Source organism: Physcomitrium patens, chromosome 2 (genome assembly GCF_059467195.1).
Source record: "Physcomitrium patens ecotype Gransden chromosome 2, ASM5946719v1, whole genome shotgun sequence".
Taxonomy (NCBI): Eukaryota; Viridiplantae; Streptophyta; class Bryopsida; order Funariales; family Funariaceae; genus Physcomitrium; species Physcomitrium patens.
Window position 1 is genome coordinate 1,298,760 of NC_143411.1, and position 25,401 is coordinate 1,324,160.

The following is a 25,401-nucleotide window of genomic DNA, read 5'->3' on the forward strand; positions in this document are numbered from 1 at the left end:
CGGCCAATACCCAAGCACATTTTTGAGGATATCGTCAATTTGGTAACTCCGATCCTTATCAAATTTTTTGTATTTGTTTTTAACTTATTGTTTTAGAAGTATGCAAATTTTTAGTTAAGATCAACGGTTTATTCATTAGTTATTGAGGTTTAAATCTGTTGTAGGAATGATTAGAGTTTGGTTGGGGATTAATATTTGATTAGGGTTTGATTTAGGGTTTAGGGTTTGGTTTAGGATTTAGGGTTTGGATTAGGATTTGGTTTAGGATTTAGGATTTAGATAGGATTTAGTTTTGGATTTAGGATTTGGATTAGGATTTGGTTAGGGATTAAGGTTTGATTAGGATTTGATTTAGGATTTAGGGTTTGTCTAGGATTTGATTAAGGTTGGATTAGGATTAGGATTTGGTTAGAATTTAAGGTTCTATTAGATTTTTGTTAGGATTTGACTAAGTTTCCTTTAATATTCTTTTATATTTCTTTAGGATTTTCTTGTGTTTCTTTTATAACTTCAATAAAATTTAATTGAGCTTGCTTAATGCTTGATTATGATTGCTAACGTTTAATTATAAATTCTCTATAATCCTATTGGATTGTTAGGATTCTTTGTTGCAATTTTCTTTTATCTTCCATAACCAAGTGCTCGGTGCATTCTCAATCAAGATTTCACGTAATACGACAACAGATTAGCAAACAACATTGTGTTGGATCGTTGGCCACAATTTGTATCAAGATTTGGGAAGGCACTTTTGAACGTACTTAAGGTTGAGATCAACCTTTCCTCTTTCTTCCATCTTCAAATTGATGGCCAAACGGAGTGGGTCAACCAAATTCTTATACAATATTTGAGGTGCACCATCAACTATCAACAAGATGATTGGACTTCCTACTTGTTGTTGGTAGAATTTGCATATAATAATACAATCCATGTATCTACGTAGCAAATATCATTCTACTCAAACTATAGTCATTATTCAAAGTTGGATATGATAGAGCCTTCAAAGTTGGCAAATCTAGCAGCAAAGAAGTTTGCTACAAAGATGACTGAACTTCAAGCAACTATGAAGACTCACCTAAAAAGGGCTCAACAACGTTATAAGTTAATGGAGGATAAATTGGAGAAGGAACATTCTCTATTCCAAGTTGGTGACAAAGTATGGCTTCTTTGGCACAATATAAAAACCAACATGCCATGTATTAACTTGGACTACTAAAGGTTGGAACCATTTGTGATTTAGAAACAAATTAATTATATAACTTATTACTTGGAATTACCTTCATCCTAAAGATTTATCTAATCTTTTATGTTTCACTTTTGGAAAGGTATAAAGAATCGAACATACTAGGTTGAAGACAACCACCACCTCTTATGGTTGAAATCAATGATCATGTTGAATTTGAGGTAGAAGAGGTATTAGATTCAAGGATAAGACATGGAAGGCTTGAATATCTGGTCTATTAGCGTAGATATGATATCAACAATCGCACGTGGGAATCATCTCGCAACCTTGTAAATGCATAAATGAAGGTTCAAAGGTTCTATCAATAACATCCATCTAGATCAAAAGCGATAAAATGAAGAATAGTAGCTTAGTAAGATAGCTTCATTATGAAGATTCTTAGTTCTTGGCCTTATAAAGAAGGAGAAGAAGCAACCTCTAAAGAGACAGTTGTTGTCAAATGATTAGAACAGTATAAGTCAATAGTTTGAATTCACGACCAAAGCCTATTTATATTCTTTTAATCTTGTCTATTTTATATGATATGGATAGTCAAAAAATAAATATCCTATTGGTCATATCATCTCAACAAAGTAGCTCATGGAAACAACTACGAGATGAAGAGCCACTTGAACCACAAAGATGTCAAAGGATACCTTGTAATAAGTCATTGATAATTGTGTTTGAGGTAGAATCTGCCTATGAAGGACATCCAAAAAAAGCGTTTGCAAGACAATACCATAATGAAGATATTAAAGTTCATGCTTAGTCACAAATAGAAGGCTTAGAATACTATCATTAACTACAAGGCCCTATGAACCATTTATCTCATGAAAAATAATTGGAATATATAGTGGACACCATGCAACAGATCTTCAACTTCTTGCACATATACTAATTTGCTGCAATATTACTTGTTGGAGACCTTAAAGCTAAAAGAGGAGGTGATGTCATGGACATACAACTGAAGAATCTTCCAGAAGATCCTAGTAGGTTCTAAGAAGGATCTTAAAAAGATCTAAGATGTTCCAGAAGGTTCCAATAGATTCTAAGAAAGTTCTAGAATGTTCTAGGAGGTTTTAGATGATTTAGGAAGTTGCCGAAGAAGGATCTTAAGCTTGCTTTGTTCCCAAGCTTCATAAAAACTTTTCAAGAAGCTTCTTAGAAACTAATATATATAGGAGTCAAGGTTGAAGGGATCTTCAGTCTCGATAACTCACTTCTTGTGATCTAACTAGGACCTTCTTGCCTTATATGTAATTATTGTTTTAATGTTGAGCTAACTCCATTTCTTGGTCTTGAATCTTTATCTTGTATATGGTCCTTAACAAAAGTCTGCATAGTATTATAAGTCTTGTCTAATATGATAGCACCTTCAATGCCATTTGTAAATCCTTCTTTATGGCTCTTACTAATGCACATGCCAATATTTTAAACCAATGAAGTTTTGTCATGAGCTTATTGGATGCGCTGCTTATAAAAGATAATGAATATGTGGTTTATTTTGTAGCAAGTTTATTCGTTGGTCTTATCAATAATATTTTACCATTGTTATCCAATATGATTGAATCAACAATGCTAATGATAATTATATTTTCAAAATCATGCTTCCCAATTTTGACACAGACATACATATTTACTTTAGAGTTTATTTATATGATTAAATAGATTTTATAAAAGTAGATTTATTTCATAATATTTTATAGAGAAGCTTTGACTTTACATATGTTTGTAGTTGATTAATAAGTTAAAAACTTACTCAATAAGTTAACCACATGTTGATAGGTTGCAGAACAAGCTAACTATGTGGCACACACATAAAAAACTTGCCTTGTAAGTTAAAATATTTGTCTTGCAAAATCAACACGTTTTGGAAGTCTTATAGGACACTACCATGTAGCTCCTAATTAAAAGTATATATGGAGGCAAGAGTGAAGCATTCTTTACTTTTGTCAACACCTTTCTAGCCCTTAGTCTTATTTCAAGACTTTTTAATCTTCTTGTCTTTGGAAATAGCTATTCTAGTTTAATACTATATTATCTTTGAATGACTTTCTAGTTTTTATGAGTGACACAAGAGTGCATTGATGATTTCTTTCTTTGAGCTTCATGTCGTTGACAGATCTTTGTCATCTACATAAATCTTATTTAAGCATATCAATTTGTTGCCATAAGATGTGGTTGGAGTTGGCTAGGTGGGATGCTCAGGCAATTAAAAACAACCATAGAGCAATAGTATGCACCTACTGCAAAGAAAGTGCCTTCAAGGCCATCAATGACAAGTGTAGCAATTCACAAACATAATAGAAGGTGAGATGGGCTCATTGTAATGGCCATTTTTCATAGCTTCAATGGTTCTATGGCAATTTGGTGTCCATCTTTGCTAGTATGAGCACAATTGAATCTAACTTCTTTGTGATTGGGTGGGAGAAATATAAGTATCACCAATGCCTTACCAACTTCTCAGTCAAGAGTATTTTGCACTCAAAGCATTTGTCGAATTTGATGGATATGGATGCTTTTGGACACTTTTGTTGCCAACTTTCATCCATCTCCAATTCACCTAAAATGAAGTGTCTCTGCTACACTAGGTATTTCAGGGTATTCCCTAATTTAAAGTGGCCTGCTCATAACCATCTTAATCCAGTTGTTGCGGGATTTGACGAAAAAGAAGAATAATTCTCCACCCCCCCCCCCCCAACCTGCCTGCGTGGCTGCGGCGTTTGTCTCCCCGTTTCCATCTCGGTTGCAATCTATCTATCATCGAAAGGGAAGGCTATCATCCTCGTCGTCCTTCGCTCCGTTTTTCCTGACTCCGTCTTTGGTTCCTCGGTGCTCCAGGGGACAAGCAAACTGTTGGGGTTACATTCCCCGACTCTCTCTCTCTTTCTGGTTTCGCCCCTTTCTCGATCTTTCCCTAGATTGTGACATTTCTGGTTTTATGTGATCGCGTCCCTGTGGCGTGAGTTGTTGGGAAGCTTGGAGGTTGTTATCCTGTTTTCATTGTGGGTTTGGGAGTGTTTTGGGAGGGCGTGCTGGTTGGTGTGTGTGTGTACACATGGACTGTGGGTTTTGGAGGCCCGGGTGGGGATGCAGTTTCGAGGGAGAGTGGTACGAGGTCGGAGAGTAGTGGGTTGCCGCGGAGGGATGGATCTTGGCGTGCAGATGAAGTTGTAGGGTTATACTTTGCTGAGGGAGGCCGAGAGTGGGTGAGTATGTTCGGACAGGTAGCGGAGTGCACGAAGCATGGTTTTTGGTTGCGGACTGGCGATGCGACGATGAACCTCGCAGACCACACTGGGCTTGAGTAACTGCTTTTAGGGTTAGGTTGCGAGAAAAGCTGCAGGTGACAGGAGTAGTGCGTCGTGGGAGAGAGTATTGCGCACGTGTCTTTAATCACGTAAGTGTCGGGACTCTTCTTTGAATTTGTGACTCGGTCGAAATCGTAAGAGTTCACCGCTTTGAATGTTGACATTGACGTGGTAAATGACAAAGAACGGGAATGTGGACGAGGTCTGATCGGGGTCTCATTATGCCTCATGGTAGGAATTTCGATTCATGTGTGCACTACCTCTTCGTCTCGAACTTTTCCGGTCTGTTAGAGGTGCTATCTCCACCATTGTAGACCGTTTAGCTGGAGCCAACACTGTGTCTAGTTTAATTTTTTGAGAAGTGCGATCTTGGTGGTTTTGAGTGGTCGAATCCGAGAAGTGGCTTGACTAGTATGCTGAAGTTCTATGTGGTTGTACTTTTCTTGATCCTTAAATTCATGGCGCAGGAGAAGAAATCGATATGCAGACATTGGATCGATTTTATAAATGAGTGACCTTGTTTTCTGTAAACAAAAGTAGGGATTTGTACTCCGTATTAAAGCGATCATCATATGTATCGTCTTTGTCAATGATTTTGCGTCGTGCTATTTGCAAGCGTCATGAGAATGTGCAACTGCTGTCCAGAGCTTGTATGATTCAGTGGGATGAACAGTTGTTAGCATATATTTCTATCAGGATCGGTGGCCATTCTCACGTGTGCTGGACTAGGTCTTGGCTTGTTGCAGGCTTTAGTTAGTTGATAGTTTGAGTAAGGTAGTGAAAAGGGAGGTGAAAAGCGAAGGCAAGAGGAAAAGATGAGCGTTGGGTCAGCGTCAAGCAAGAACACAGAACCGTGCCTTCATGTGCGGCGGGAGGCGTTTGAGTATGGCATACTGCCACTGCCAAACCTTTTGCATAGTGATGTTGTCTCTGGATTGAAGAACCTCCGTGTCAAGTTGTTTCAGGAGGCTCCTCCTATTTCAACATGGGCTTTGAGCATCAATTCCAATGCTTCGTATACCGTTCCAGCTTCGGGGGATAGAAAACGAGTGGGTACAGAAGGCATAGCGGCAGCGTTGGAGGTTACGGAGGCGCATGCTCATTTGGTGCTTGACACCCTAGCGTCTGTTTTGAATGATGGGGGAGAAGCCGTGGATCTCCTGGCAACTACCCCGGTGACTGAAATCGATTCCGTAGGTGCCGATGTCGATGATCTACTGATATTTTTGTATATTCAAACTTACCGAAGAGTTCCTTCCCGACCGCATCGAGACGCTGCAGACGTCGCTGATGTTTGGCCTTCCACTTCCGCAATCGATGGATTTCTTCCTGCCTTGTCCCCCCTACAGGTTCTCATCTACCCTTTTGACGAATCATCTCACATGCTTTTTTTCTTTTTTCTTTTTTTGTTGTCAATCAAGCGGTGGCTATCAAGTCTTCAAGTAAGTTCTATTGACGTTTAAGACGGGCAACTTTGGAACTTAGTCTACTCGCGGGAATTTGTACAATTCTTAGTTGACGAGAGATCGTAACAAGCTGAGTGGCGTGTAGTTCTCGCGTTGGGCTCAAAGTTTTGCGAAAGAGAATTTTAGGAATTAGGATTCTAGACTTGCAAGAACTCAATTTCTCAGATTTGGAGGCGTTTGACAGGTTAGATCATCTACAGTGTCTCGACGGTCAATGCCGAGCCAAGCAGAAGAGGAAGTCAATCAGCTGACGTACGTGCAAAAACACTTGCCGAATCTTCTTAATCTTTTAGCAGAGACAGCAGAAGAGAACAGCAATAATAAGGTAATTAATGTTCACCCGTCAAATAAGTTTTTGTGTGATATTAGCCTTCCACATGTTAAGAGAGGCATCTTTGCACTCAAAAAGTATCCATGTTGGAAAAAGATTAGGAATTTAAGGCCCTCAATATTGACTAGTGCATTGCTGAAAGAGTAGGCGAGCTATTTTGACCAAGTTGTTGAGTAAAAATAGCAAAAGTTACCAGTATATCTCACACATGATGTTTGATCCCCTCAGGTTATCACAGCTGAGCAGTTCGAGCATCTAGGACTACTTCTGAAAGCAAAGAACGCCGCATCAGAGTTGGTGAATTTGAGTCAGGCAGCCCCCTTTTTCGCTAATTCAGATCCAGATATGCCAGCAGCTCCTGTGCCTGTAGGGCAAGTTTTGGAATGGGTTCAACAGCACATATGCGCTGCTTCAGAGAGTCTAAGAGAGACCTCTCTGGGAAAAGACGAAAAGGAAGTAATGGATGTTAATCTTGCAGAGAGCTTGGCTTCTGAGGCTGCAGATGTAACTATGGCAGACGCAACAGCTGGTCCTGTTAGTCCAACACCGTCCAGTGCCCGAACTATTCTTGTGCCGAATGGAGTAGTACATTTGTCTAATAATTGGCAACCAGAGGGTGTGACGTTTGTGGATGGGGTCATGAAGGCATCCGTATTGAAAAGAGAAGATGACATCCAAGGGGATTCTGTGAAGGTGAAAGCATAATTTTTTTAAGCATAACTTGTTTGAACAGTCCTGATGTTTCAGATGTTTGGAGTATCATTGCTTTAAACATCTGAAGTTGCGCGTTTAAATGAGCATGTGCTAAATGATCTACATGTTCGTGGTTTTTTTGCAGGTGGCTCATTGCCATGATTCAGTTGTGTATGTACTTGCACCACTGAAATACGTATCCGTGTTTGGCTGTTCGGATTCCATTGTTGTACTGGGAGCTGTTGGAAAGGTGAGTCTCATATTATCTGCTCGCTTTATTCCATGCTCTTCTATCTGGAACTTTTAGCTGTCTGAATGGTTTTGCAAAGCATTCGGGGTTAACGATGATGCCATAACGGAAGTCCTGATGTGGCTCAAGGAATGAGTGCCGCTCTGTGTAGTGTAAGGGAGTGACTTGATCCCAATTCCGATTTCAAATGTGTGCAGGCAGTAAGAGTGGAGTACTGCGAGAGAGTTCAAATAATTGTGCCAACAGCTCGTATAACTATCGCTAACTGCCGTGAGTGTGTTCTCTATCTTGGAGTGAATCAACGGCCATTGTTCACTGGGGATAATCACAAACTTCAGGTAAGGGCATCCTCAGCATTTCTCTGGAATTCGAAGCAAAATCATCCCTTGTCTTCGTCGTAACTGGATGATTGATTTAAGTAAACTGCAGTGTTCCATGCCAAGACAGAGAATACTGACCACACAGTCTCATCTACAGAGAGTAAAGTCCTATCTGACAATTTATTACATTTTAACTCCTGCTTTCCGTCTCATGCAGGTGGCTCCATACAATACGTTCTATCCAAAATTGGAAGCTCACTTGGCACAGGTTGGGGTTGATGCGACAGTGAATAAATGGGACAGGATACTTACTTTAGGGACGGTAAATCCTCACGACGCCTTCATTCATCCTGCTGGCTCTACGGATGTTCAATCTGAGGGCGCAACACTGCTCCAACCAGAGAAATTCGTGACATTTTCGGTAGGTTCATACTTCTGAGTGGTTGTAGAGTCGACTGTAATGTGTCCTGTTTAGTGTTGTCCTTTTCATAGCATCTTTTCCCCTGTATTTGGGGATAATATAAATGAACTTGTCCTCCTCTTCGGCTGTCCCTTCCATCTGTGCTGAGTTGGATTATTACTTAAGTTTAGAAGTTTCTGAGGAAATACTAGAAATCATGGTGTCCTTGTAACCTTTTTCAGCTCAGCAGTTTGGAGCTGTATTCGACCTTCTGTATTTTTAAATTTTTAAAGAAAATTCGGCATTTACAGGTTCCCAAATGGAATGAAGCTGATTCTGAGCAGCTTCTTACCCGGGCAAATCCCTTCTTATTGCCCAAGCCATATCTTCTTGCTCAACAGCACAGGGTAAGGCCTATTTCTCTCTTTTGTAAGTGGAATCTATTTGATGATGTAAAAGGTCTTGTTCCTCTAATGTACTTGTTATTTCATTGTTTATTTTATCAAGATATTATCACAGGTCATGTATCCCGTGTTTGATTAAACTGTGTGAGCAGTGTAAGGCAGCTGAAACCTTGAAGCAAAATCTGAAGACTGCATTACTCGAGGATGGGAAGGAACGGGAACTAATTTCGGCTATTCAAGGGCATTTCCGCGATTGGCTAGTTGGTACTGCAAACATCTATTTATTAGTTTCTTGCAAATTTGTTACTGTTGCACAACCTCAGAACCTCTTGTAATTAGGATGTCAATACTAAACCAGAAGCCGTGCTGTGCAGCCACTGGGAACATCCGTCAAATGTATGGCCTCCAAGCACTGGATAGGTTGGACCGCAGCAGCAGCATGGAGTAAAGTTCTGGACTGAGATTTATCCACCTGTAGTTTTTGAGCCCCTGTTCATACTTCAGCTGGTTGTTTCAATATCTGTTCATGTGTTTATATGTTAGGTGGAGACAACCAGGTTGCATGATCTTTTCTGTTGGCAGCTCGTGCAACTCAGACTTCAGTGAGGCCTATATATGGGAAGGTTTTGTAATGTCAGTAGTGCACAACCCATCTCCAGCAGAAATCTGTTTCTTATTTGTCGAGGCCAGTTGTATTTGAGGGACAAAGTAGAGCGAACATACTCCATTCCCAACAGAAAGAGGTAGAGAGGATGTAATTGGTAGTTTGGAAGAGGTTTAGGTTTCTCATGTAGTAGGTAGAAACTGTGACCTTCCAAAGCAGCCACAAAATTATTTTAGTGACTGACACTTGGGTCTTTGGTGTTTTACAAAGCCTTGGGAAAGCATTTGGACACGCATAATAACATGCACCGCACAGACCAGAGTGCATGTGGTTAATACAACACTACTGGACGTTCCTGGTTTGCAGATGAGCATTGAATTGCAATGTATGAGCTTCTCGATTTGCAATATTCTTTCTCTCTCTCCTCGTATATGGTAACCTTTTATCGTGTTCAGGCAACCACATCCATAGCAAAAGATCCGTAGAAAAGTAGCCAGACGGAGTCGACAAATCTTATTCTTAGTTGGTATACGACATTGCACTTTTAAATCTGTTTACCTAGTTTTCACTCAATCTGGAAATGAGTGAAAAATCCATTGTTACGTATCAAAGTTTCACACCAGGTCTAATATAAACTTATGTTTTATTTACACAAGTTGGAAGTAGCAAAAATTGCCAATCGTGATGTAGAAATGCTTGTTTCCACATGATAACAGTAATAGAGGAATGTGTCATTGTCATAAAGAAAGAAGAAATGAAAAACAATGCTTTGGTGAGGCTCACTACACAAGAGTACCATCTAAGCTTCACCACCACTAAGTGTGATCTCCACTTGCATTGAGAACTGCCTACAATCTTGTAGGCATCTCATTTATCCATTACTCTATAGTGCCTTGATCAATAAGGTTCTACTCTTCTTGTGTTGCTTCAAACAATTGTTGGGCATCATGAGGTCTCTTCTCTTTGCAAGAAATGTTTTCTAAGGTGTTGTTTGAGAATCATCCAACAATTCTCAATTGGGTTGAGGTTTGGGGAATTAGATGGCTAATATAATTGTACATGGCCACATTCTCTTTGGATTTTGGCATGCTCAATTGAGTTGAGGTTTGAGAAAAAGAATGAATGATTTGACCAAAATAAAAGAATTAAAAAAAAAAATGAATTTAAGTATTAAAAGATATATTTATAGATACCATACAATATTAAAAAAAAAAAAAAAAAAAAAAAAAATGCCAAATCTTTTGAAATTATAAGAAATAAAAATATTCAACTACTAACTCTTTATACAATTAATAACTTAATTGTAGCTTTTACACCTAAAGAGGTTGCACTTGCCATCCTTTGTTCAACAATTCACATAATCCAACTTTGATTCTATCTCATCAATACTTTAGTTTAGATGTTACTATATAATAAAACCATGTCATTATAAAGAAATCAATATTAATACAAATATGATTGAGTGTTGCTATTGTCAATAATTTAAATAGAATCAACACATTAGTACTACTAAGAAACTTTGTTAGCTTGGAATTGAATTAGGATAAGAAAAACATAGCAAGAAAAAACATATAATATTGTATCTATTATAAATTGCTAAATTTTACCTTACTACAAAGAAAAAATATTTTAAAATTTATTTAAAACATTATTAGCATATATTTTATAAAAATATTGAAAATAACCATATTCATTGAAAAAAATTGAACAAATTATGTTAATTTTCTTATTTGAAATTAAGTTATTAATTAATCTAATATTGATTTAATTTTATATTAAATCCTTAATTTTAGAATACATATATCTCCAATAATTGATATTTTGTTATCTTATTTATCAAAAAAAAAAAAAAAAAAAAAAGAAAAAAAATCCAAAGTTAAATTAATAAATCTTTAAATTATTATGAAAATGAAGAACCATATTTTACTCTTGCAACATCCACAAGAAAGTTTTTACTTGGTTAATGACTTGTCTTTTGAAGAGATGGAATAGCATGATATAACAAATAACCACATCTAAGAAGATTTGTTGTAAATTTTAATACAATTTTTTTTGAAAGAATTCTAAAAGAATTCTCAATAATACATCTATCTTTTTGACTTTTTCATTAGAAAAAATGCTTACCTATATGATGATGTTTATTTATGAGGACACAATAAAGAGTCATTATAATGACTTGTAAAATACATGTAATAATCTAATTTAGTATTATTTTATACTTAATCTATATTATTTGTCTAATTCAAAAAACTAGTAATAAATCTTAAAAGGGACATAATTTTTAGTAAAAAGAAAAGCCTATTATTAATAGATCTTTATTTCATCTCATACATATACATTTAGAAGCAACATTCATGTTATCTTTAACTAAAAACAATTTCTCCATAATTACTTCAAAAAAATTCATAAGAGACTATAAACTTGCGTTGATGTTGTATGTCGCAAGCTTGCTAACATTTCTGCGTTCTCATTTTATTTTTTTATTTTTTATAAAAGCATATATTTATGTTTTTTTCTGTAATGCCCGCTAGGTATAGCCTCACAAATAGTTATAACTAAATGTATTAAGATAGTCAATCACATTAAAACTGTGAATTGATTTTTTATGCTACTTTAGCAATAGACTCGTGTTTGCGAATGTGACCTGTAACGAGATTTAGGTGAGGTTAGGTGTTTTAGGGTTTTCCATCGAGGTCTGATTTAAATGATGCATATTTCTGCGTTGGCTATGGAGAATTCGCAACATGGACTGCTAGCTAATTTCCTATTCACGTGTTCATGTTATTTTGCGGCCACTTCCGAATCCCAAAATCCTGACATAAATCCATATCTCTCACAGTAGAGAAGAGTGTACAGGAGTTTTAGTCACCAGGCTGCAGCTATGACTGTTACTATAGCTGGCCGCTGTTTCATTTCAGTTTCTTGTTTCGTCTTGAGGGCACAACTGCGAGCACAGGAATGTTGGTTTCGAACAAGAGATTTTTATATTAGAAAAAAACTATTGCAGATTTCTGACTGGTGTGACTGATAAATTTGCTTAGCTTTGTAACTGCTAGCATTTAATTTTCTTTCTTCTTCTTTTTTTCCTTTCTGTATACAATTTTTAACGCAATGGCGTAATGGCCTGATATATCCTTGTGAATTTGCTTGCTTCTGCACTTGCAGAACGATGCATCGCGCTTTCCATTCACATGGTACATCGATGATTGAACATTAAGCAGGAGTGGATCAAAACTGCTCAATGCAAAATGACGCCCCGTTTGTGTCTACAAAATCATCGAAGCTCTACATGTGATCTGCTCCTGCGTCTAAATCTGCTCCCTACAGTAAAATTTCCCGTGGCTGAAGGTGGATGCCCGTGCATCCTCATGTGTCGGGGACGTCAGCTACAGCCTTCTTCCGTTTTTTCTCGGGGCCTTTTTCTTTAGACTTTGCGAAACTCTGTGCCAGTAATCGAAGCGACGCAAGCACATCCTCATTCCTGCGAGCCACAAGCAGGACGTCATCCGTGTCCACCTTCTTACGTCCTGCGTGCTGAGCAAAGAGCTCCGCGTCCACCGCCAAGCGCTCAGCAAACTTAAACGTTAGATCTGTAAGAGCGCTCATCACTCGGCTGGACACTTTCATCCCGCACTTGTGCGCTGTCCGCTCCGCCGTGGCTATTGTGGCAACCTGGAGGCGATCGTGCAGGCGCATTTTGGAGCTATGAAGCTGCTGCTGTAGCTGCCCGTACTCCTCCATGTCGCAGTCGCCATCGCTATCACGAGTCCTTTCTCCTCCAGCACCTGATTCCATCGCGACCACCTCTCTAACACTGCTTCCTCCTTTCTCTGTTTCACGCTCTCGCTGCATCACTTCTCAACTCTTAGTCCGTAGAAGACGCAAACAAGGGGAATGTTGATTTATGAACCTATTGATACCCCCATCGGGCTATCTTTACCCGGGCGGGGTTTCTTTGGGGAAGACGTGGTCACCTCGAACAAAATAGGTGTGGATTCTATTATTTACAATTTAATAAATGCTTTTGAGAAGGCAAGAGTGGTGCGAAACAACAAAAAATCTGGGGTGTAGTTTTTCGTTGTGGGAAATTTATTTTAGTGAAGTTCAGTTTTATTTTGGTTTTCTGACAAAGAAACGTAAGAACAAGGGTCGTTCGTTCGTTCGTTCGTTCGTAGGACTTCGTACCCTTGAAGGTACAAACTCACCTTCTCAATCGTGCCACCTTCCCCGCGCCATTCAATCGCCTCCTTTGCCTTCTCATAGCTTTGGTTCACCGGAAGATTAATTCTGACGCGCTTTTAGGACATCGCTTGCAGCGAGAGAAGCGAGAGCGAGAGCGAGAGCGAGGGAGCAACTGAACAGCGATCACAGGTAGCGATGGTGTACATCGAAAATTGGGAAGACTTTCAGGAACGCGCTATCGTGCTTTTCCGCTCCGATCCTGTGGCTGTATCCCTACCTTCATTCCCGTCATGCTATTCTGTTTTGAATTTTTGTGCGAGGTGGATTAGTGCTTCGGAACCGAGTGAACGTGTGTTGTGGAAGCTTCGGGACGAGGTTTTATGCCTCACAAGTAGTATGACCTGTGCGTGGTTTTTACATTAGGTTTTGCTAAGGTTTGAGCCTTGACCTCAATGCTTTCCAGACGCGCTATGTGATGAAATACAGGCATTGTGATGGCAAACTCGTTCTCAAAGTCACCGACGATAAAGTGGTATGTTGTGCTCTTTGTTATCACTTCCTATGATATGTACGACTTATGGACCTGGTTCCAACGTGCGGCGGTTCTCAGCATTTTGGAGCTGCACTATGTTGGATTAACCTTAACTTCTCTAGAGGTCTTTTAATATCCTTAATTTATGCATCTTGAGAAAGCCTAATGATGGTTTCAGGTTTTTCTGGAAACAATCATATTTTGGTCGCTATGTGTTATTCGGAATTGGTCGCGTATTTAGACATGAGAGATGATGTTTGGTGTTAGTGTAGCGAATTCAATACTGCGGATCTGAAGTAGAGTCAGCTTTTGTTTTGGAAGTCTTAGCAGTTGTGCTACATCTCTGTCACCTATTTTCGCCTGCTCTAGCAATCTGCATTCATTTCGTGCTGTTAAGTTTTGGAGGGATCTCTAGCTATCTTTTAAGAAAAGGTTTGTCAAAAGTGACGGGTGAATATTAAGAAATGTTCATAGCTTTCACGACCTTGCTAGTGAGGGAGAGATGACTGAATTACTCTTGTAAAGCTCGAACTGCATTCTGTTAGTCTATTGTTTCACATGAGACACTTGTCTGTTTAGTTGCTTAAAATTATGTACAAATGTAAATGACAGGATAACTGTTGATGGAGAATTCTGCAGAGAGGTGATCTGCGTGCAAGTTGCCACTATTCTTCATTTCGTTCTGTCATTGTTGCACGCCCAACTTATCAGCATTTGCAGAGAATGTAGAATGCGTATTGAGGCTACTATCTTTCCATTTGTTTCTGCAGTGTCTAAAGTTCAAGACAGTACATGCCCAGGATATAAGAAAGATGGAGAAGCTCAACAACACGTTTTTTAGCATGATGGCCCGAGGGCCAGATGGTGCGTATCACAACCCAGTTTCGACTTGATTTTGGGGTGCAGTCCTGAATTAATGCAGAGGAAAAGATTAAACCGCCTGTGGCCGTCCTGCACAGCGTGATATGCTTGTTGTAGTATCATTTACGGCCAGAAAATTTACTGCTTAACCGTTGTCAAGTACTGTTTCCACTTTCAGACATTAGTTGCTGATTCCGCCTGCTTTTCAAGTAGATCTGGATTATTTTTAAAGTTATACACGCTGAACTTCACCGCTGAATTCTTATTTTCTCCTTTTCAATGGTTGCAGTTGAGGTGCCAGAAGATTTGCCGAAAGAACCAGTAGCTCCACCACCTTCAAGGAAGGGAAGAGGGCGGAGACAATGAGGTCGTGAATTCTATATTTAGTTCGATATTCCTCTGTACCATGTTGAACGCAGTTTACTCCCCTCCTTTTTTCGGAGAGTATGCTGAGAAAATGTCATCGTATTCCTGGCAGCAGTTGCTTTGCATAGAACTTGGTGAGCTAAATTATTGCTGTGTGAGAACTTGGTACCTACATTACTCTACGAGATCTTCTATCACATATTTGCATATCCCCTTTTTTTCGCCCGTGTGAGAGCCTAGTATTCCAACCTTGGTCAGAAGATGGATTTGGAAGAAGAAATTATGGAGGCTGTTGTTGCAATTCTTTTAAGAGAGAATCACGTTATATTACAGTCAAAAGTTTGTAATGCTGAAGTTTCATATAAGTTTGTAGAAAGTCAATCTTTGACCAATGGTGGAAGTATTTGGTTTGCAGAGTCGACCAATTACTTTGCAACTGTCCATGAAATTGAATTTTTGTTTGATGAGCGTCTATATTTTAGATCATGTCATGTGGTTTACATAAGTTATTATTAAACAACTCTTAAAAAATAATGAAACGCATGAAATTTAATTTTTCTTCACATAGTTAAGATTACTGGAATGACTGATCGTTTCTTTTAGCTTAAGACATGGGATTGTCTGGGAATCAGAGTGCACAAGCTTGGACTTTATTTCTACTATATCAAATTGGGATTTTGAATTGATAGTTTTCGTTATTTGTTTTACAATTGTTAAGATTTCATACAATCATATTTTGGCAATGAGGTATTTCGTAGAGAAAAATATCATATAATTGTTTGCTGAAGCAATTGCTGGGCAGCGGTGGTCTCGCTGCGGTAGTAGCAAGTCGGCGTCGAGCGCGCATGCATGGGAGGTGAGGTTGGAAGGCGAGGTATGTGGCATCGGTTCTCGCCGGGAGGCCTGCAACGACGAGAAGGGTGGACAAAGATAAGAGAAAATAGAAAAAGAGTATGTGATCCAATTTCTTCACTCGGAAATTTACGTTGCTGGGATTCGAACCCGGGTCGCTCGGGTGAGAGCCTGGTTTTCAGGCCTAGAAACCCTCACCGGGGCTAAAAACATAACGCCAAAGCACATTACAAATTGTGAGCAGCTTGGGCGAAAGCTCCCCACCGAGGTGCAGGCCACATAGGAGGCAGCAACTTTAGGTTTCTTTGTGAGCTTGCTGCTGCTCCGAAGAACCACACATAAACATACATTCACAATAAATCAACATACAACTAAATACTGTGTAGCCAAGGGAGTTATTCCCCCATTGAAGCAGAATCCACCTTGGTTGGCGCAAAAGAACGCCAAGGACTCCGAAGCTTGTTTTGTAACCCCTTCGAACCAGTACACCATACACCTGGGCATGAATCAACCGAAGTAACGGAATGCAGTTGTCAAACAGGTCCTTCCAAAGAACTAGACATTCCCAATCGTCTCTGAACTTGCGACCACGATAGGATTCGGACGGGGGGCCATCCATGGTGAAGGGTTAAATACGAGGGTATTACAAAAATGGTTCCTACAACTAGATCCGAAAAATCGTCTTGCTGCACTGGTGGCCTAACTAAGCGTGGAACATCTACAGGATTACTCCCACTTTTGTTACAGAAAAGCCCACATCATTTTCTTGCCATGACAATGGAGAGCAGTTCCAGAGAAACGTGCCGGCATCTGCTACGACACATGAATTATCCTTCCTACACCAGCATACACAATAGGTGTCACTACCAGTCTAATCACCACGTGACTCTCATTTCAGACCCTTTTCTTCGGCGCCATCGTCGGTGCTAATAACAGGATGTGACTTCGAAAGTTCGCCTTCTCCATCAACTAACTGATCGGATTTTCCAAAGCCAACTTCGTCGTCGACATCTACAACATCGTGTTGGTCCGCTTCCACGTACTCGCCGTCCTGGTAGGACTCCAGTTCTTGATCCTCCACAAGTTCTCCATTCTGTACGACAGAAAGTGAGATTGTGGTAACTGCTGAAGACTACATACTACTAGAAAAAGAATTGCAACTACTTAAAAAGTATATTGTAAAGTACAAGGAAGAAACAACCAATTAATTAGTGCACACTATTCCCATCAATACTGCAAGACTCATACAGGCAAATTTACATGGACAAAAAGACAGTGCGAGCCATTAAATGTACTCATTTCCTGAACTTAAAAGCCTCAAGTCGCAAGAGCGGAGGAATTAACAGGTGCTCACTTCATGTACAAAGCCACCGTTCTCCAGATGGGGACCCTCATTCACATCCAATCCCTTCATCTCATCTACCAAGTCATCGTGTTGACCGTTGATGTAATTCAGATACTCCTTGGCTAGAAGAAACTTGGTCCTGTCGACACACCGGGAAGTATTAGAGTAGCATTCATGTACTGGAGAAAGACAATAAGACACTATGAGTTTTGGCAATAGCAAGCTTGTTACCTGAGTTCGGCAAAATATGAATGCGTGCACATTCTAAAGCATACCTCTGTTCTCTGTGCTGGACTTCCGCCTCGCATGCCAAATCCCAATCTGGAAATAAATTGGGGTACTCTTGTGGATCTGCTAGTGATTCAGCTGCTCTTTGATTAATCTGTGAAATCCATCAAATACATCTTTCAGTCAAACATCTCCTAGAAAGACCATCCATTGTCTAGCTTATTAGAAGATATTAAGACAATACATTAGGAAAATCCATCCCACTATGATTCACCTTCTTTAGATCATTTCGCCACAACGCAACAACATTACTGACTTCACTGGGTGTGTATGTACGAGCCATGAAAGCTGCTTCTGGTATACGGTTACTGTACCACAAGAAGCTCCAAATTAGAAAACCGTCAGAGCAACATATTATTGAATCATAAATTATGGCAAAAACGACGTGTAAAGAGCACAACCAGAGATTGATTGAATGAGTACACAACAGAGAGGAGTACGAATAGGGGTACCTGTCAATCAATAATTGTACACAGTCTTCTACTTTTCCAAGCAGAAAGAGGCTGAGAAAAGCCACATTTATCTTTCCCTGTTCCTTGGCAGCAACTGCCAGGTCAGTGAGCCCTTGAGCATTCCCAAGGGCTGAATGCAGCAACAATAATCCGCTAAGATCCTTGGCATGCCCGAAGCATTCTTCCGCAACTTCAAACTGCACAACCATTACTTCTCAGCTTCAGCATGCTTTGTGAAACATCAACATTTGCTTACAGATGAGTTCCAGGATGTTCAGGTGTTCTGAGCGTGAATCACTGGAAACAAAGAGGAATAAGAGGGAAATTCTCTGTCGGAAACGCAAGACTTGATTTCCTACAAAAATCTTGATTTCAAACGGATCACAACTGATTTTCCACATCATACCTTTCCAGCTGACATTGCGAGTTCACCCAGCTGCTTCCACTTGGACTCGCTGTGTGACTCTTCAGCTATAGTCTGCATTGGCAAAAAGGACTATTCAATGACAATTTCTCATAAAAACAACTAGAAAAATTTCAAGCTAATCTTCTTTAAATGCAAAGCATCTAATCAAGGGACTTCTGTAGCAGAGAAATAATGTTGTCTTTCTCAGATAGATTCAACAAAGCAGATCTGAAAATTCCCAAATATTAAACTCGGCACACATCAACATTAAAGAATGAAGTTGTTTGCATAGACAACACAACAAATTATAGGTCTACTATTTCAAGTAGAACTAGTGCATTCCTAATACAAACTAGTACAGTATACAGAAAGTCCATTCCCTAGTATGTTTATAGAGGAGTAAATGGCAGGATGTGGGATGAAGAGCAACAAAAAATCAACTATACCTTGGCAGTTTCCAGCCTGCCGAGCTGAATGGCTAAATCAAACTTGTAGTCAAGATCTGTCGCGATAGCAAGGGCTTCCTCCACCATACCGCGTGACTCCAAAAACCTCGCAACACTGTCAACCAAGGACATGTAAATGCTTCATACCCAAAACGTTTTAGCGAAACCTACCGGCAGCTCATCTTAAACACCACTAGGTGAGTGAGGACAAACAAATAAATGCTGCGATAAATCAAGAAAACTTTATAATATAATCGACAAATACGAATCAAGTGCTTAAACCTAGCTGCCATTACAGTCAATTCAATTTATTATGTTCTAACTGACCTGTTCAAGTGCTCCTTGGGGATAGTCGGCAGAATCTCCTCTGCTTTTTCTAAGTCTCCTCGCAATACTAGGGTTTTGTACTCTATCAGATTCAGCAGCAATGTGTAGCTCATGACACTGAAATCGTTCAACGCGTTCACAGGTCCCACAGCATTCAGTACGATTTCAAGTCAATTTATGCATTGTAATTTACCAGAATAATATTAAGTACATGGAAATCAAGATTCCAGTAACTAAAATTAAAACATTCATGGCTGAAACAAGTGTCTTAAATGGTCAATTTTGTGACATTGTCCTCTTTTAAATATGACTCACTTTAACTGCTTATCGATAAGATACACGCGGCTTTGACTTGCGAGATATCCAAGTAGATACATTGGACGATCAAGATGAAACATTGTCGTCACCTACAAACACGAGATACACGATTAGAACTCTAGTTTTCCTCCAAATATTGAACAATGTTCGGCAGCCAGGATCTCGCTTGGTCAGTCTTTGTGAAAGCGGTCTATCGTATAGGCAGGACTAAGTATTGTGTGCCTGCTTGAATATGGCACAAGAAATTCGAGATTTCAACCTTCTAGAGTATAACATTTAAGTGGATTGAGATTGGATGCAAGTAACTCATAAGCTAAAATGTAATCTACTAGTATCTGAAATGGATACGGTGCAGCATTAGCTGATCCATCATGTATGACCATTACTTACCTCTCCACCAACACAGTAGTTGAGTCTCCATGCTGAATTGTTGTAAATGAAGCAGTCACCAACCCACAAGCCAGTTCTAATTCGCTCAGGAATTTCGTGCAGGAGTTCAAAAGCATCTTCCAAACCTTGCTCATCCGTTGGCGTGCCACTTTCAAAGTGCTCTACAACCACATCCCGCTGAGCATAGAAAAAGAAACTCGTGAGAATAAGACAAATAAACTCGAGATCGAACACCCGAAGATTTCTCGGTCAAAGAAAATCGCTCTAAGCAAGTACACAAGTATGCACAGAATACATGTCTTATTTTAATGCTAAAAGGTTTAAATTAGAACCAACACATCAGGCAATAAACATTAGTATGACCAGCATGAAATGTGCAATATTTGTACAATGCGTGCCCTTACGTTGTACTTCAAGATGTAAAACGAGCTTTCACTCGCAATAGCAACCAAATCTCCGCTATCTGACCAGTATATATTCTGTCCTCAAAACACAGAAAAAATTAGCTTAAGCTGAATTTAAAATATACGCAACACAGTCAAAAACAAGCATTTCATTCTTTCCTCATTAGAAAGACAAAATATCAGAAAAAGAAGAGAAAGAGGAGAAACCTGCGACTCTTACCTTGACTACGACATCAATCCTTCGAACCACACGACATTCAGCCCAGTCATAAAAGCAGACCAAGTCATTAGAACGGATTCCAAGCAAGGCACCACCGTACATCCCCTCAGCTGAAAACGATGGCCGAAAGCTTTTCTTCTCCTGCATTTCACATCGAATACCTCTGTGAAGACCTTATGAATTGCCTCTTTCGAATTTCTCACACAGAATAAATGAAATCACAAGGTCATGGAAATAATCTGAAATGAGCACTAATATACCCAACATCGAAGCATAAAAATTTGCATCAAGTGTCCAAAACTAAGACATTCAACCTGGGTAAGGCTATGTTGAAAGTAGAACTGATCCTCTTCAAGTTGTTTTTACCTGAAAATTTTTGCCGAATGTTTTGATTTTGGAAGTGCTCTCGCGAACTGCATATTCACCATCTGTTGACCAGGCAAAATCCAGGGCGGAACCAAATGATCGATTCCTCCAAGCAAGAGCTGTGTAGATAATATACTCACCATCACCACAAACTACCACAAACCTGCCATTCGGATTATGTTTCAGGCTCTGCAAGGCACACAAAGCCAACCGATAAGCGTTCACTTGATAGATATTTTGAGCAAACATATCTTTCGAAGATGAAATTTCAAAAAGAAATTTAGACGAGCAATCGGTCACCTGTGGATAAAGATCACAGCTTCCAAGTTCCTTGACTGCCAAAGGCAAGCGCTCGCCATCGGTAACCTGCAGAAAAAACTCATTCATTTAAAACTTAGACGCAGATGCAACAAATGTGTTAAGCTTCTCTCATGAAAGAATCAGTATCCACCTCAAAATCAGCGCCAACCGCCTTGATGTTGACCGTCTGTATTTCATTGTGCTTTGCCCATATAATTTTCCCACTGCCATCCATGCTGGCAACTGGTGCCTCCTTTCCAATTTTAATCATGATAGTTCCTTCATCATACCCGATTGCAATCCTGCATAGAAATCAACTACAAATTCAGAGGCTGGTCAAATTATCAAACTAACGGATATGAGTGGGTATGCTTGTGTAAGTATGTGTGCGCGCGCGCGCCCGCGCACACATGTATATGCCATTAAAGCCTGTTCAAAGGCAAAAAAAAGGGTGTTATTGCATCTGCCTAGACGGGAGCAGCAAGATATCTGCAATATATATACAGAATCCAAGGAACTGAATGATTTTCTTGGTAAATAACTTGCCTTTTCGAACCCTTGATGTATCCAATCGCCCATACACGCTCCAGTCCATAATTCAGTGTGTTCTCTAGCCTTTAAAACAGAGAAATGCAGCGTTAATAGATTATCATCAATCACCTGAAGAAATTACTGCAATAGAATATGTGAAACGGCCTTAAAAAGATACGCACGCACAGATAGGACACATAGACTTCAAAATTGGTTCCAGCATTTAGGTGAGGAGGAGAAGTTTACACCAACTTAAACACGATCATGTATGGTATTAAATGCATCGCACTAACATTCAATCATCTTAGTATTTCCAAATGGTTTTTAAAAATAGACAAAATCCTACCTGTATGTGGTTGCATGCCAAATACGAACAGTCCCATCTTCTGAACCAGTTAAAATGATGGGGAGCTCAGGATGGAAACACACTGCAGACACATTATGAGAATGACCCTCTAAAGTCTGCACACAGCTCTTGGTTTGGTAATCCCACACCTGCATCAAAGAGAACGCCAGGAAGGGAAACTAAGCAATCAATATGCAACAACTTGAATGACCAAGTGATCTTCACTTAAACATGACGTTTACCACGTCGCACAATGATATACTAAAATGCATCAAGCTTACAACAGTGAACTCGGTACTCCTCAAGGGACAATGTCAGGAGACCAGGCTTCTAAATTTTTATTAAGCAAAATTGTAACATGTGAACTCTGACACACCTTAGCTGTTTGATCATCAGATCCTGTGATCAAATGTGGTCGGTCACCACCAGTGAAGTATTCCACGCAGTTGACACCCTTCTGATGAGCCTCGAGGGTAAAGTTGGGCTCTGGTGAACCCAAGTTCCATATCTATACAAAGACAGAGCTCATCTGATCAACTCAATATGGCGATATACGTTTAGAACACTACCCTAAAAAAGCATTCCACAACAAGTCGAGTGGATTAAAACTCTTCCTTTTTTTTTCATAGAATTTCTTTACGTACATAATGCCAATAGAAGAACATCGAAGCACATAATATCTCACCTTAACAGTTCGATCCAAGGAAGCGCTTGCAAAAGTGTTACTGTCTTTGGGATTGAAAGTCACTTGCATGACATAATGAGAATGTCCTTCAAAGATCTGGGTGCAGATCCAACCTTTCTCCCAGTCCCAAAGCTTGATGAGCATATCGTCTGAGCAAGATAGAACATAAGATAATGTTGGATGTACTACAACACAGCGAATGTAATCAGTATGAGCCTCGAACTGTTTCACTTTATCCATCGTGTTATAGTTGTAGACTCGAATGAACATGTCGTCAGAGCCCGCTACTATCCACTGCTTGCGAGGAATAAATTTTGCTGATCGAACTGCAAGAAACGGAAGGAGTGAATGAGAAGAACTTCATTCAGTGAATTTCATCAATAACTTTGAAATGGAAACAAAGCTGGAAGAAAGTAAAAATGCAACTCAAATAACATCCGCTATAAATTCCAATTAGAAATACTAGAAAAGCAGCTGAAAACCGTGAGTGAATCACGACAAGCATTGAAACGTAGAAACCCATACAACTTACCAGGCAGATCGGTAACTTCGAAGGATTTCACCAGTGTCTGAAAACATAAGAACGTAGGGATAGAATCAGCCCTAATTTCAGCTAAGTAGCAGTACCGACGAAATTAATTATGAAACTAATAGCACGTCGAGAATCCAATGCTCAGAACTTGTTACAGAATAATACGAATAGCATGAGTAACCCTAGGAACTAGATCTTCACGCTTCTACGCTTAGGATACTTAAAGAGCTGGTCAATAATCGGGAAGGGGGGGATTTCATAAATTAAAGTGCACAAGCCATGCCCATATGTATACCTGGTTCTGATAGTTCCAAATATAAACACTTCCTGAGTACAAAGTGGACAATATCCTGCACAGAGATCATATAATCGTTGAGTTTCAGAACCTAAGTGTTCAAGGTCCATCCAACAGACAAAATACACGCGTATTACTACCAAAACATCCAAGCTTACATCATTTGTTGGAAATCACAAATCAAAAACACAAAAAATTGAAGGATGCAAACAACCATTTTAAGTTCGAGAAATATACAAAACCCGACTTATATCAGTCTTGAAGAGGCTTTACCATGGTTCTGTTGGATGAAGGTCCACACACTTCACTCGTTCAGACCTTTGGGCGAGTTTCCGCTGCAGGTGAAACAAGCACAAAACCGACGAGCTTAAGATTAATACTACACACACCCTCTGCATTCTGCAACCTATTCGTAGTGACGCGAGATACATATGACCTCTAGCAATGCTCATCATTGCTCTTGTCATCCAAAATCTAGTGCTACAGGGACTGTACTGAAACAGAAAGAGCTTGACTAGAAAATTGAAGCAAAAAGAACAAAGTAATTAACAAGAAACAGAAAATCTTGAGCTGGACTGTACCTTTATTGCTAAGCGGAGAGGCTGCAAGAGAAAACAAAAGCCCGTAAAAACTTATCAGAACAACTGATCATATTGAACAAAATTTACTCGAAAAAATAATAATCGAAGACAAGTTTCTTGAAACATGAACTATTGTTATAGCCAAGCTGGATAAAAACTCAACAACGATAATCGAATAACATGTCGTTCACACCAATGACACATGATCTGCAATTACATGTTAATCAGCAAATACGACTACGCACTAGAAAATTTCAAGTACGAAAAAAAGAAAAAGAAAAATAACAATGAAATAAAACTCAATGCCAAGGATATTTACTGGACTCTGAACCACGGTATTCGAAACTAGGTCAACAAAAATTCCAAAAAAGCTACAAAAGATATCACTAGCGATCCGCAGAGCCTCGAGACGAAAATTTAAGACCGACTTAGAAAGAAACTGGAAAGCTAGCCACCCCACACGACAGTATCACCAGACGCCAAAGAGTATCCTCCCATTGCCACGATTATCACTTCCATAAACCCTTCCGGACCTCTAAAAAGACCGGCTCCGACACAAAGGCCATGAGAGAAAAGGATTGGGAAATATTTCTTCTTATTGAGTGCGAGAGGGCATTAAAATGCGTAGCAAACGTTACCATGGTGCTCGATCAGGGCGACGAAGCAACAGCAAGCGGAAGGATCTCCGGGGAACACCACCACCACCACCACCACGAGCTCGGAGGAGGAGGGCTAGGACGGAGGAGGAGGGCTAGGACGGAGGAGGGCAACGAACGAGAGCATTGCGAGAAGCGAAAGACCCTTCTTCGCGGTTCAGGTACCGATCGAGATGTGAAACACACGTGGGGACCTCCCTTGGGACGCGGATCCGTCCCCATTGAATAATAATTGAGGTGATGAAATCCTTCATTCCCATGTTGCGAAGGAATTACGACATCCGCAAAAAGTTACGACGTGAGAAATTACGACGTGGAATAGTGTAACTATTTTATTAGCGTTTAGAAGCACTCTTAGGATAGCGAATATTTAATACTCTTTTCCCTTCTATTCTGTCAGCGTGACTCTTAATTGAAATTGTATTCAGATGTGTTAATGTTGTGTCAAAGAATCTACTTCGTTGGATTTAATTGTAGAAAAAATAGTACTAATAATCAATGCAGGTTATGAAACAAAATAGACTTGGATTTCCTCTTCGTCTTTATTTCACTTTTTGTAAGTTATTGTTTGAAAGGTGAAAAAATAATTTGGTAAACAAATGACTATTTTATGTAGTATTATTTATCAACAAAATAAAGACCATTTACTTCAGTTTTATGTGCTATGATGCAAAAAGATTGAGCAAAAATTACTTCTCTTTAAATACCAATTGCTATGTTGC

At 39.6% G+C, this 25,401-nt stretch overlaps 4 protein-coding genes across 6 annotated transcripts; 2 read left to right on the forward strand and 2 right to left on the reverse strand.

The window, feature by feature from the left end:
• The first annotated feature begins 4,024 nt into the window (after window positions 1-4,024).
• On the forward strand, window positions 4,025-9,359 carry LOC112278019 (uncharacterized). 3 transcript variants are annotated; one of them, XM_024510996.3, is made up of 10 exons: window positions 4,025-4,619; window positions 5,277-5,879; window positions 6,181-6,321; window positions 6,556-7,020; window positions 7,166-7,270; window positions 7,468-7,608; window positions 7,808-8,011; window positions 8,302-8,397; window positions 8,547-8,658; window positions 8,769-9,359. In XM_024510996.3, exons 2-10 carry the CDS (start codon window positions 5,346-5,348, stop codon window positions 8,840-8,842), a joined length of 1,872 nt encoding a protein of 623 aa, XP_024366764.1. In that variant the 5' UTR covers window positions 4,025-4,619; window positions 5,277-5,345; the 3' UTR covers window positions 8,843-9,359. The 3 variants fall into 3 exon arrangements, with proteins under 3 accessions (XP_024366764.1, XP_090112772.1, XP_024366782.1); XM_090256646.1 differs by having other exon boundaries at window positions 4,070-4,619; window positions 4,998-5,879; XM_024511014.3 differs by having other exon boundaries at window positions 4,124-4,619; window positions 5,260-5,879.
• Window positions 9,360-12,019: 2,660 nt separating this feature from the next.
• On the reverse strand, window positions 12,020-12,973 carry LOC112275639 (protein MHF1 homolog). Its single transcript, XM_024506185.3, has one exon. The coding sequence runs from the start codon at window positions 12,848-12,850 to the stop codon at window positions 12,365-12,367; it is 486 nt and encodes a 161-aa protein (XP_024361953.1). The 5' UTR covers window positions 12,851-12,973; the 3' UTR covers window positions 12,020-12,364.
• Window positions 12,974-13,234: 261 nt separating this feature from the next.
• LOC112275648 (signal recognition particle 9 kDa protein) lies at window positions 13,235-15,331 on the forward strand. The gene is made up of 4 exons (XM_024506192.3): window positions 13,235-13,447; window positions 13,644-13,712; window positions 14,483-14,576; window positions 14,863-15,331. The coding sequence occupies exons 1-4, from the start codon at window positions 13,376-13,378 to the stop codon at window positions 14,937-14,939; spliced, it is 312 nt and encodes a 103-aa protein (XP_024361960.1). The 5' UTR covers window positions 13,235-13,375; the 3' UTR covers window positions 14,940-15,331.
• Window positions 15,332-16,384: 1,053 nt separating this feature from the next.
• LOC112275632 (coatomer subunit beta'-1) lies at window positions 16,385-24,798 on the reverse strand. The gene is made up of 24 exons (XM_024506173.3): window positions 24,662-24,798; window positions 24,024-24,044; window positions 23,716-23,777; window positions 23,443-23,497; window positions 23,148-23,184; window positions 22,616-22,941; window positions 22,307-22,438; window positions 21,931-22,079; window positions 21,600-21,668; window positions 21,205-21,355; window positions 21,054-21,119; window positions 20,754-20,942; window positions 20,388-20,528; window positions 20,168-20,242; window positions 19,764-19,940; window positions 19,371-19,462; window positions 19,056-19,172; window positions 18,729-18,843; window positions 18,283-18,354; window positions 17,877-18,073; window positions 17,639-17,732; window positions 17,412-17,518; window positions 17,146-17,275; window positions 16,385-16,884 (listed from the first exon to the last, which is right to left on the reverse strand). The coding sequence occupies exons 1-24, from the start codon at window positions 24,662-24,664 to the stop codon at window positions 16,681-16,683; spliced, it is 2,781 nt and encodes a 926-aa protein (XP_024361941.1). The 5' UTR covers window positions 24,665-24,798; the 3' UTR covers window positions 16,385-16,680.
• Between the last annotated feature and the right edge of the window lie 603 nt (window positions 24,799-25,401).

Coding starts and splice junctions, on each gene's coding strand:
- LOC112278019 (XM_024510996.3), top strand. CDS start 5,346: ATGAGCGTTGGGTCAGCGTCAAGCAAGAACACAGAACCGTGCCTTCAT. Junction 6,322..6,555: donor AAGAGAACAGCAATAATAAG/GTAATTAATGTT, acceptor TGATCCCCTCAG/GTTATCACAGCTGAGCAGTT. Junction 7,609..7,807: donor GGGATAATCACAAACTTCAG/GTAAGGGCATCC, acceptor CGTCTCATGCAG/GTGGCTCCATACAATACGTT.
- LOC112275639 (XM_024506185.3), bottom strand. CDS start 12,850: ATGCAGCGAGAGCGTGAAACAGAGAAAGGAGGAAGCAGTGTTAGAGAG.
- LOC112275648 (XM_024506192.3), top strand. CDS start 13,376: ATGGTGTACATCGAAAATTGGGAAGACTTTCAGGAACGCGCTATCGTG. Junction 13,448..13,643: donor TCCGCTCCGATCCTGTGGCT/GTATCCCTACCT, acceptor AATGCTTTCCAG/ACGCGCTATGTGATGAAATA. Junction 13,713..14,482: donor AAGTCACCGACGATAAAGTG/GTATGTTGTGCT, acceptor TTGTTTCTGCAG/TGTCTAAAGTTCAAGACAGT.
- LOC112275632 (XM_024506173.3), bottom strand. Junction 22,942..23,147: donor CGAAGTTACCGATCTGCCTG/GTAAGTTGTATG, acceptor CGTTTCTTGCAG/TTCGATCAGCAAAATTTATT. Junction 19,941..20,167: donor TTTACATCTTGAAGTACAAC/GTAAGGGCACGC, acceptor TTCTATGCTCAG/CGGGATGTGGTTGTAGAGCA.